General features: G+C 46.4%; 1 protein-coding gene across 1 annotated transcript in view; it reads left to right on the top strand.

Moving 5' to 3' along the window:
- Positions 1 to 12,602, top strand: part of HABP2 (hyaluronan binding protein 2) — a 36,734-nt gene extending 24,132 nt beyond the window's left edge. The window contains exons 10-13 of the mRNA XM_073595872.1: positions 670 to 812; positions 6,020 to 6,154; positions 7,280 to 7,419; positions 12,265 to 12,602. Of these exons, the coding sequence (XP_073451973.1) occupies positions 670 to 812; positions 6,020 to 6,154; positions 7,280 to 7,419; positions 12,265 to 12,429 (583 nt within the window). The 3' untranslated portion in view covers positions 12,430 to 12,602. The remainder of the gene's footprint in view (positions 1 to 669; positions 813 to 6,019; positions 6,155 to 7,279; positions 7,420 to 12,264) is intronic.

The raw sequence follows: 12,602 nt of genomic DNA, 5'->3' as shown, positions 1-12,602 counted from the left end.
CGGCTCTCAGCAGGAGTCCGGTGCGTCCTGGTTCACTGTTTCAGGTCCGATTTTAACCCAAATGTTGGGCTGGATTCGAAACTGACGCGGACCAAAAGACGCACAGCGTTTTTGTGCAAAACGCACCGGACCTGCTGTGGAGATATGCGAACCGGCTCCGTAGAGAGCCGATCAAAATCTCCTGCTATTGTGAATTGGATGCAGGGAACCCGCATCTAATTCGCAATGGGGTGAACCCAGCCTTAAGCCGACCATAGACTGCTAAACCAGCTGAGATTAGAACCATGTATGAGCAGTCTGATTGCACCCAATTTGATTCATCAATCGACTTGGGTACAAGCAGCATGTTGGATTTTTCATGTGATTATTGCCAGTGGCTATAATTGCTAACAATAATCACTGTGTTCTCCCTGCAGGGACGACTCTCCGTGCCCCTCCCCGCTAAAAGAACACAATAGCTCAGTGGAAGAGATTCATTAACTCTAGCTGTGTTTATGGGGGAATTGTGAATGCAGGAAAGAAAATCACACCATCTGCAGTCAGATTTAGGCTTTCCTGGGATAGAGGAATATCACACAGTCACTTAGAAGGAAGCAATGCCTGCATATGTAATGAACCAATAAAGCTGTCCCCCCCGTGTACAATTAGACGTATTTCTCTTTCACGCAGACCACTGCCGAGTCTCTGGAAAGTGTTCCTGGGAAAATCAGATTTAAAGAAGAATGAGAGCTCAGAGCAGGCGCTGGAGGTGGAGAAGATTATCATGCATGAAAACTTTTTGGAGGGATCCTACAGCCTGCACTACGATCTCGGTGGGTGACCCTTCTGGAGATATAATCGAGCTGTGCTTAGTTTAGGCTCTAGAATTTGTCTGCTTTGAAATGAAATGTACAAATTGTGTGAGCAAGATCTTTCTGCCTGACTATTGTTGACCTAATGAAATGTATGGAGATTACCTTTTTTAATTGTTTTTGGGGTTAAGGTTTGTATGATTGTTTTAATTTGATAAATTGTTTACAATTATTCAAATCTGAGCTCCAGCCTTCCCTTCTGTCTTGCACAGTTGTACAGGTTCTTCTCCTGTACTGAAATGACTTATGCCGCGTACACACGGTCGGACTTTCTGTGCTACTTGGTCCGGCACACTTTCTGACGGACTTTGTCCGCCAGGTGCGCCGGACTTTAAAACGGACGGACTTGCCCACACACGACCGGACTTTGCAGCGGGCTAAGTCCGCCCGTTTTTCTGACGGACTTTCGCCGGAGTTACGGCGGACTTTCAGAATGAACGGACTTGCCCACACACGGCCAAGCCCGTTCATTTTGAACGTGACTCAGGTGCGACGGGACTAGAAAAGGATGTCAATCTTGCCGCTTTTATTGGCGAGATTGACACCTTGCGAGCCCCGTCGCGGGCCATACCAGGCCCTTAGGTCTGGTATGGATTATAAAGGGGAACCCCCCTATGCCGAAAAAACGGCGTGGGGTCCCCCCTAAAATCCATACCAGACCCCGATCCGGGGCCCCACCCCAAAGCACCTTGTCCCCATGTTGATGAGGACAAGGGCCTCTTCCCGACATCCCTGGCCGTTGGTTGTCGGGGTCTGCGGGCGGGGGGCTTATCGGAATCCGGGAGCCCCCTATAATAAGAGGGCCCCCAGATCCTGGCCCCCCACCCTATGTGAATGAGTATGGGGTACATGGTACCCCTACCCATTCACCTAGGGAAAAAGTGTAAATAATAAAACACTACACAGGTTTTTAAAATATTTTATTAAACAGCTCCAGGGTGGTCTTCCTCCGTCTTCGGGGGTCTTCTTCCGGTTCATCTTCTCCCGGCATCTGGTTGGTTCTTCTCCTCTCTCTTCTCCCGGTGTTCCAGTTCTTCGGCCGGCTCCTCCGCTGTCTTCAGGTAGCTCTCTTGCCAGCAGAGGTCCGGACTTCTGGGCTTCTTGTCTTCTCTTCTCTTCTCCAGATGTTGACACGACGCTCTCTCTGGCTGGACTGCTCTCTGAGGGCTGCGTTGTGACTTATATAGGCGGAGACCCCGCCCCCTTATGATGTCACAGTCCCTGGGCATGCTGGCAACCAACCGGACGCCGGGAAAAGATGAACCGGAGGGACCCCCGAAGCCGGAAGAAGACCCCCGAAGACGGAGGAAGACCCCCCCCGGAGCTGTTTAATAAAATATTTTAAAAACCTGTGTAGTGTTTTATTATTTACACTTTTTCCCTAGGTGAATGGGTAGGGGTACCATGTACCCCATACTCATTCACATAGGGTGGGGGGCCCTCTTATTATAGGGGGCTCCCGGATTCCGATAAGCCCCCCGCCCGTAGACCCCGACAACCAACGGCCAGGGTTGTCGGGAAGAGGCCCTTATCCTCATCAACATGGGGACAAGGTGCTTTGGGGTGGGGGGGCCCGCAGGGCGTCCCCTCCCCCAAAGCACCCACCCCCAATGTTGAGGGCATGCGGCCTGGTACGGTTCAGGAGGGGGGGGGGGGGCGCTCGCTCGTCCCCACCCCCTTTCCTGACCGGCCAGGCTGCGTGTTTGGATTGGGTCTGGTATGGATTTTAGGGGGGACCCCACGCCGTTTTTTTGGCGTAGGGGGTTCCCCTTTATAATCCATACCAGACCTAAGGGCCTGGTATGCCCCGCGCTCGCCGCAATAGGAAAATTTGTTTTTCCTATTGCAGCAAGCGCGAGATGCAATACCCTGCCCTCGCGACCAGCATACACACGAGCGGGCTTTCCGTCGGACCAGCACACAGACGAGCGGACTGTCCGCCAGAAACTGAGTCCGACGGAAAGATTTAAAACTTGTTTCAAATCTAGGTCCGGCGGGCTTTTGGGAAAAAGTCCGCCGGAAAAGTCCGCCGGCGCCTACACACGGGCGGATTGTCCGGCACACTCTGGTCCGCCGGACCAAGTATGCCGGAAAGTCCGACCGTGTGTACGCGGCATTACTCTGATTTCATTGCACACTGTGAGCTTCTCACACTGTGCATTAGAAGCTGCAGAAAGTCAGACAGAGCCTGTCCTTTTTAGTGGCTGGAGGACGTCCAACATCATCTAACTTTTTTCCTCTCCAGTCTAACTGTCCCTGGCCCGCTGCTTTAATTGGGTTTCAGCTCTTTCATAGAGGCTCAGCATCGGATGTGGGCCTTACCTATGGTGTGGAGATGCCCTCGCAATCTGACAGATTTGGAGTATGCTTGCAAAGAAGAGTGGGCAAATATTGCCAAGTCAAGATGTGCCATGCTGAGATACTCATACCCAAAAAGACTGAGTGCTGTAATAAAATCAAAAGGTGCTTCAGCAAAGTATTAGTTTAAGGGTGTGCACACTTATACAATCATATTATTTTATTTTTTTATTTTTACTTCCTTCCACCTAAAAGACTTCAGTTTGTTGTTCAACTGAGTTGTACAGTTTATAGGTCACATTAAAGGTGGAAAAAGTTCTGAAATGATTTATCTTTTTCTCATTTTTTTACATCACAGAAACCTGACATTTTAACAGGGGTGTGTAGACAGGCATATAACACGCACCCCAATTTAGGAGGGAATTTTAAGGAAAAAAAAACTTTTAGGAGGGAAGCTGAAGGAAAAAAAACTTACATTTAAATGCCCATCATTGCAGCCTTCTCAGTCCAGCCTTGCCCCAGTGCAGCCATGTCAGTGCAGCCATGTCAGTGCAGCCTTGTCAGTGCAGCCTTCCCCAGTGCAGCCATGTCAGTGCAGCCTTGTCAATGCAGCCTTCCCCAGTGCAGCATTGTCAGTGCAGCCTTGTCAGTGCAGCCTTCCCCAGTGCAGCCTTGTCAGTGCAGCCTTCCCCAGTGCAGCATTGTCAGTGCAGCCTTGTCAGTGCAGCCTTCCCCAGTGCAGCCTTCCCCAGTGCAGCCTTGTCAGTGCAGCCTTCCCCAGTGCAGCCTTGCATCCTGTGATCCCGGACCCCTGCCATCCTGTCCTTCAAAATCGCCGACCGCGATTTGAAAATGGCGCCGCCGGCGCCGAAAGACACAGAGCCGGTCCTCTGCTCTTCTCGGCGGCTCTCGTTCACTTTCGGCTCCACTCGTAGTCCCGCCCGGGATGGGCGTGACTATGAGCGGAGCTATCCGAACCTAGCCAAGCGGCGCTCGAGTGAAGACGAAAGTGGCCGAGAAGAGCCGAGGACGGCTCTGTGTATTTCGGCGCCATTTTCAAATCGCGGTCGGCGATTTTGAAGATCTGGCTGCTCCGGATCGCAGGGGATCGGCGTATAACACGCACCCGCGATTTTCCCCTGATTTTAAGGGAAAAAAAGTGCGTGTTATACACAGATAAATACGGTATATATATATATATATATATATATATATATATATATATATATATATATATATATATATATATAGGATATAATTTATTAAAAGTAATGATAGATACAGATATGACAGAAAGAAAATATGACGAGAATACAAGAATACTTGAAGTGATTGTAAAGTCTCGTTTTTTTTTTTTTTTTTTAATAACAAACATGTTATACTTACCTCCTTTGTACAGTTGGTTTTGCACAGAGCAGCCCAGATCCTCCTCTTCTCAGGTCCCTCTTTGCTGCTCCTAGCCCCTCCATCCTTTGAGTGCCCCATCAGCCAGCACCTTACTACAGGGGGCACCCAAGCCGAGTCAGAGCTCCGTGTATCCATTCAGACACTGAGCCCCGACCTGGCCCCACCCCCTCTCTCCCCTGATTTGCTGACTGACTTTGACAGCCGTGGGAGCCAATAGCACCGCTGCTCTGTCTCAGCCAAACAAGAGGAGTGTACTGGATGGCTGAGGGGATTGTGGACATCGCTGGAGAGACAAGGAGCTCAGGTAGGTAATTGGGGGTGCTGGGGGGGGGGCTGCTACACACAGAAGGATTTTTATCCTAATGCATAGAATGCATTAAGATAAAAAACCTTCTCCCTTTACAACTCCTTTAACTAAAGATGCTGCTTCACCACGGAGTCCCCCTATAATGGCATGGCCAGTAATCAGATCAGACGCATGCATGTTACATGATGCAGCTCTGGATACGAGACTAAATGTTCCAAGTGGAAACTGTAGTATTTAGACTGTGTAAAAGGAATAGACAAAACCCCCAAGTCAGCTCTCGTTGCAATATGACCCTTCAAGGACTTGGTCAGTTTACAGTCACACATTCCTTTGGTATAAGTAAGCAGACTTTGGGGTTGATTTACTAAAGGCAAATCCACTGTGCAATACAAATGCACTGCAAGTGCACTTTGAAATGCAATCATGTAGATCAGGGATATGCAATTAGTGGACCTCCAGCTGTTGCAGAACTACAAGTCCCATGAGGCATAGCAAGAATCTGACAGCGACAAGCATGACACCCAGAGGCAGAGGCATGATAGGACTTGTAGTTTTGCAACAGCTGGAGGTCCGCTAATTACATATCTCTGATGTAGATGATCTGTGGGGAAGATCTGAAATGAGGGGAAGCTCTGCTGATTTCTATCATCCAATCATGTGCAATCAAAAAGCTGTTTCTTATTTTCCTTGCATGTCCCCCTCAGGTCTACAGTGACTGCACTTCCAAGTGCACTTGTAGTGTACAGCCTTTAGTAAATAACCCCCCTCCCCGTCCTTGTATGGCCCCCTAACCAAGATTTTGGAGGCTCAGAATTCATTAGTGAACCACAGTTTGAGCCGACAAACACAAGGAAATATAAAATATACAATTCCCCCATCAAGGGTGCTGTGTTTTTTTCAGGCTTTTTACAGCACCCTGCTGGCCTCTCCTACCAGATATGATTACAATTTCCCAATTTCCCTTTGGGATTAATAAAGTATTAAAAAAAAAGATCAGCCTGCATTGCAAAGGGAGAAGCAGAGAGACCCAGTGATGATATTACTGGGTCTAAAATAGGGTATGCAATGAAAGCGGGAGAAGAGAACCACGGAAGGGAAAATATAAGTAGATTAAAACTTCACCTCTGATTCGATTTTGTTTTTTTTCTAAATACAGCTCTTATGAAACTGAAGAAAGTGAACGGGAAATGCGCCAGGGAGACGCGCTTTGTGAAGACGGCATGTTTACCAGACTGGGAATTTCCCCCTGGAAAGATGTGTGCCATCTCTGGGTGGGGAAGGACAGAGAGAGGTGAGTTAACATCTCAAGTAACCAGAGCAGAAAAAAAGTTGCAATATTACACGGCAAACTGAATGTTTGGCTGCATTTTTTTTTTATTTTTTACATTTTACATTTCTTGTTTTTCTTAAGGTTGACCTGTCAGTAACTTCACTAGCCTGCAGGGATGAATTCCTGCCATGTTACAATATACAGCAATGGTATAATTTCTCCAATACAATATCATTAAAAAGCTATCCTTTAACTACAATTTAGTGATATTGCCTAGGCAGAGATGATGTCATCAGTCTACTGCAGGCATGAGGGAGCATTTCCTCAGTCTCCTCTCCCCCGGTGATCAGACTGCAACGTTGTAACTTTGTAGCAAGCCACAAGGTGAGAGTCAGCAGCAGGGGCTGACCTGAATCAGGCATTTGTGAACACAGCTGAGAACTGCATAGATGCCATGATTTACTGTGCAGTCTCAGTCCAGGCAGTAGATGGTGACCCTGGATGATGGGTGAACAAAGATGGTGCTATATAAGCACATGACCATACTTAAAGTAGTTGTAAAGCTCACATATGAAATATGAACAAAGCACATCCTTTATAGTGTGGACTTGTCTCAGTCCAGAGCACTAAGTATAAGCACTATCAGCATGAATCCCTTCTGACAAATTTTCTTGACACCAAGAGAAAAAAGGTGTCAGGGGAGGAGGGAGTGACAGCCTAAGCTCTGTTCCTGTGTGCTGTGTGAAGGGGAGGTATGTCCCTTCCATCCAATCAGCTCTCAGAGCTCCACCCACTGATGTAACTTGAGCTCTCCACCCCCTGCTTTTCAGAGCTGAGAGGTCCTGTGTAAATTCTGCACTTTGAATAAAAGTAGGGGTAAGATGGCTGTAGATAAACAGGCACAACTTATGCAGGAGGATTTTTTTTTATCTCTGTATCACTTGATGCCAGTCACTTCACTGGGTATATGTAAGGGTTTACAACTACTTGAAGAAGGTATTTCCCACAGATATTTGCTCATCCTCATAATGGGATCTGCCAATTAGGTTGATGGACACAAATCAGAGCCCATGGAGGCCAATACAATGGCTCATGTGTTCAAACCCAATTCCAGGATTAATATTTCCTCACTCTGTTCTGATGCAGGTTTCATCAACCACTTGCTTGAAGCCACCGTCCAGGTCATCTCTGAAGCCAACTGCACCAACCCCGCAATGTACGGGAAATTTATCGACAAGAGTATGCTGTGTGCCGGAGTACCTGAAGGGGGAGTTGATGCTTGTCAGGTCAGTCTCACCATTACTGTGTCTCAAGTACCTTCAGGCCCCTTCACACCTGAGTGTTTTGTGAACGCACGCAAAACTGCGCGTTTATGAAATGCGCAGAATAAAAGTGGTTGCATTTGCAGTCCCATTGATTGTTAATGGCACCCCAAACACAGGAAGCAGACGCATGTTATTCCGCACGGGAAAAAAATTGACGAAGTGCAGTTAAAAAATGCACAAAGCTAACCACTTTAAAGGCTACTTGAGCTACTTTGGTGCATTTGTTATGTGTATCGCACCCATTTAGAATGAATGTGCTGCCCTATGCATGTAGCGTAAAACATCCATGAAAAACGCACAATTTTGCACTCATTTACAGAACATTCAGGTGTGAATCTGGCCTTACAATGAGGTGCCCACCGCCAAAATGGTGGCAATTGTCTCTTTACTAAAATGAGTCTCCCCCATCCCTACTGCATAATACAAAGAATGTATAAAATGTATTATTCATCGTATTATCTATTTAAACTATTCTATAAAATCCATAAGAAGAATTGTACACTAAGCACTTTGATATGTGGATTTTCAGAGCAATATGAGACAACTAACAGAACCCCATATAGGCCAGTGATTTACAGCAGGGACACTGAATTAAAATTCATGGAGGTCTGGTCAGAGCAATTTTCTTCCAGCAGGGGTCCAAAATGCATGTTTGCGCTATAACTCAGATAATTCACATCACAATCTCCTCCTCTTATATCACAACCCCATTCTTACAGCAGTGTCCTTCGTCTCCCTTCACAGCCTTCCACTTCACATCACAGTATCCTCCTTTGCCCCCCTTTACATCAGCCCCCCCCCCCCCACAGCAGTGTCCTCCTCCGCCCTAAAGCAGTATCCTGCTCTGTCCCCCTTAACATTATCCCCCAAAGCAGTGCCCTCCTCTGCCCCCCCCCCTTTACATCATCCTTCCCAAAGCACTAGACATGTGCGATTAGTTTCGTACAAATCGGAAATTCATAAGAATTTCCGTAAATTCGTACATTCGTGAGGAACCGAAATATGAATTTTTATGCATACCAAATTTGTACGAAATTTCGTTTACGAACTTCGGATAAATTTATCATAACAAACTTTCATTATTGTTACGAAACGTTAACAAACCTAAAAGTTAAAAACCCCAGGAAGTCAGCACAGCACAGGGATGGTGGAAGCCCCTCATAATGATATATTTATCATAAGAAACTTTTGTTATTGTTATTAAAAGTTTACAAACTTAATAAATTCGTATTTTGTATGAATCCGAATTGAATTTCGGACACGAATTACGAATTAATTTTAATACGAAATGGAATGGAGCGAAACTAATTTATTGACGGTGCACATGTCTACAAATCCTCCTCTGCCTCCCTTCACATAATCCTCCCAAAGCAGTGCCCTCCTCTGCCCTCCCTTCATCGCATCTCCCCAAAAGCAACACCCTTCTCTGTCCCTCTTCACATCATCCACCCCCCCTTTTCCTCCACAGCAGTATCCTCCTCTGTCCCCCTACACATCATCGCCTACACAGCAGTTGCCTCCTTTGTCCCCCTTTACATCAGTTCCCCCTCCCTCCACAGCAATGTCCTCCTCTGCCCCCCCCTTCACATCATCGTAGCCCCAAAACAGTGCCCTCCTCTATTCCCCCTTCAACTCATCTCCCCAAAGCAGCTCCCTTCTCTGTCCCCCCTTAACCTCATCTCCCTCCCACAGCAGTGCCCTTCTCTGCCCCCCTTCAACTCATCTCCCCAAAGCAGTGCCCTCCTCTGCCTTCCCTTCATCTCATGTCCCCCAAAGCAGTGCCCTCCTCTGCCCTCCCTTCATCTTATCTCCCCCAAAGCAGTGCCCTCCTCTGTCCCCCATCACATCATCCCCCCTTTCTCCACAGCAGTGCCCTCCTCTCCCCCTCTTCACATCGTCCCAGCCCCCCACTCTCCTACCTTACCCAGTGCTGCTGTGCCCTCCGCTCTTGGCTCTGTAGTGAAAATGACTGGGGAAAAGAACTGGCCCCTTAATGATGCAACCACAGAGTTTTGGATGGGACAGTGATTTGGTCCGGAACCACCATTTAGTGAAGTCTGATTTACAGTTACTCTTAATGATGAGCTGAACTGCCTTGGGTTCGGTTTGAGTACAGTTCAACAAACTTCAGACAAGTTCGGATGCCTGAGTTCGAGTTAAGCTTGCACCCATCAATGTAACTGTAAATCAGACATCACTAAATGGCAGATCCGGACCAAGTCACTGTCCCATCCGGACCACCGTGGTTGTGTCATTTAGGAGCCAGTTCCTCTTTTCTGAGTTCAAAAGTTAGTCTATACAAAAGTATTTTATCAATAATTAGTCTTAGCCAGGAGTTTAACATAGGAGTTTTCCAGGACAATAAAATTGATTTTTTTAGCAAAGAAATAAAAAATGCGTAACAATGGTTTAGCATATTTAGAAATCACCAGATCACCTGATATTCACAGGAACCAATTTTTCAGATGCAAAATATTAGGAAGGACCAATAGCAATGAAATAAATGAACCAACATCTCTCCAAAATGTTTGGACTACAGAGCAAGACCAAAAACAGTGTTATTCCCCGTACACACGATCGGACTTTCCGACAACAAAACCGTGGATTTTTGTACGAAGGTTGTTGGCTCAAACTCGTCTTGCGTACACACGGTCACACAAATGTTGGCCAACAATTACGAACGTGGGAATGTGGTGATATACAAGACGTACGACGAGTCGAGAAAAAGGAAGTTCAATAGCCAGTGCGGCTCCTTCTGCTTGATTCCAAGCATGCGTAAACTTTTGGACGACGGACTTGTGTACACATGATCTGACTTTCCGACAACAAAGTTTTGTTGGTGGAAAATTTGAGAACCTGCTATCAAACATTTGTTGGCGGAAAGTCTGACAGCAAATGCTCAATGGAGCATACACACGGTTGGACTTTCCAACAAAAAGCTCACATCCAACATTTCCCATCGGAAAATCCGACCGTGTGTACGCGGCATAAGAAATCACCAGTATGCCCACAGCCTCTAAAACACTCAGCCGTGATACGAAGGAAGGCCCATTCTATGCAACCAGGCAAGGGTCAGATGAGTATGATGAAATGAAATTTGAATGATTCTATCTTTGGAGGAAATCACAGGGGTCTTATAAACATCACTGAATTCGGACCAATCGGACTCCTCAAAATGTCCAGAGAAGACCAGTTGGCCTGAGCAATGGAAGACCTAGGATTGGATTCTACCATTAGGGCAGAATAATATTCAGAGATAAGTTTTGTTGCTTTAGGGCATCTCAGCAATTTCTCAAGAGGGGTGATCATCAGAGAGATCACTAGTGACCCAAAATGTGTCTTTACAGCATAACGAAGCTGGTAATATTAAAACAAGTAATTCGAAGAAAAGCCAAATTCTTCCTGTAGTTGGGGAAACATTTAAATCCCTGCACTGTGAAGAGATGACATAGTTACACTATATTGTCAAAAGTATTGGGACGCCTGCCCTTACACACATGAACTTTAATGACATCCCAGTCTAATAGGGCGTACACACGATCGGACATTGATCGGACATTCCGACAACAAAATCCTAGGATTTTTTCCGACGGATGTTGGCTCAAACTTGTCTTGCATACACACACGGTCACACAAAGTTGTCGGAAAATCCGATCGTTCTGAACGCGGTGACGTAAAACACGTACGTCGGGACTATAAACAGGGCAGTAGCCAATAGCTTTCATCTCTTTATTTATTCTGAGCATGTGTGGCACTTTGTCCGTCGGATTTGTGTACACACGATCGGAATTTCCGACAACGGATTTTGTTGTCAGAAAATTTTATCTCCTGCTCTCCAACTTTGTGTGTCGGAAAATCCGATGGAAAATGTCCGATGGAGCCCACACACGGTCGGAATTTCCGACAACATGCTCCGATCGGACATTTTCCATGGGAAAATCCGACCGTGTGTATGGGGCATTAGTCTGTAGGGTTCAATATTGAGTTGGCCCACCCTTTGCAGCTTTAACAGCTTCAACTCTTCTGGGAAGGCTGTCCACAATGTTTAGGAGTGTGTCTATGGGAATGTTTGACCATTCTATCATAAGTGTATTTGTGAGATCAGGCACTGATGTTGGATGAGAAGGCCTGGCTCACAGTCTCTGCTCTAATTTTTATGAGGACAAGGGCCTCATCCCTCACACCAACTATGGCTCCCCAAGCAAAGAAAAATAAAAGTTTTGCTAGAGCATATTTGTACCTCTTAAGCCTCGTACACACGATCAGAGTTTCTGACAACAAAACTGTGGAATTTTGTTCGAAGGATGTTGGCTCCAACTTGTCTTGCATACACACGGTCACACAAATATTGGCCAACAATTACAAACGTAGTGACGTACAAGACGTGCGTGATATCTCCATTACGAATGCTAGTTTTACAAGACCGACCGCTTCCGACTCGTCCTTGATTCCGAGCATGCGTGTTTGTACTTTGGACTTTTGTCCAATGGACTTGTGTACACACAATTGGAAAATCCGACAACACACATTTGTTGGCGGAAATTTGAGAACATGCTAGCCAACATTTGTTGGCAGAAAGTCCCACAACAATTGTCCGATGGAGCATACACACGGTCGGACTTACCGCCAACAAGCTCACATCCAACATTTCCCGTCGGAAAATCCGATCGTGTGTACGGGGCTTTACTGTCCATGTAACCTGTTTGCTCGCAATGGACAACAATTGCGCTTTTCTTCCCAAACTCTTCAGAATACACCATTAACAATGACACACAACCCTCTAACTCCCTCTTGTGTCCCCTCCAGGGTGACTCCGGTGGACCCCTTGCCTGTGAACGGAACGGAGTGGTTCAAGTCGCTGGCGTGGTTAGCTGGGGAGATAAGTGCGGCAAGAAAGACAAGCCAGGGGTCTACTCTCATGTCTACAGATTCATCCCTTGGATCAAAGAGAAGATCGAAGCAAATCCATAGAACTGCAATTATGAGTATGATACTTATTATACTAAAGCGCCACCCTTGTGGGCACACTGGGACTTTACCTGGAAGATTCATAGCCATCAGTGGACACAGGAAATAATGTACTGGACAATGTCAGTTTTAGGCCTCTGAAGGGCCACACTTGTTATGTAATTTTATGTATATTG

The sequence above is a fragment of the Aquarana catesbeiana genome, linkage group LG08, assembly GCF_042186555.1.
Source record: "Aquarana catesbeiana isolate 2022-GZ linkage group LG08, ASM4218655v1, whole genome shotgun sequence".
Classification (NCBI taxonomy): domain Eukaryota; kingdom Metazoa; phylum Chordata; class Amphibia; order Anura; family Ranidae; genus Aquarana; species Aquarana catesbeiana.
The sequence above is the reverse complement of the archived record's forward strand: the minus strand, read 5'-3'. Positions and strand labels throughout refer to the sequence as shown.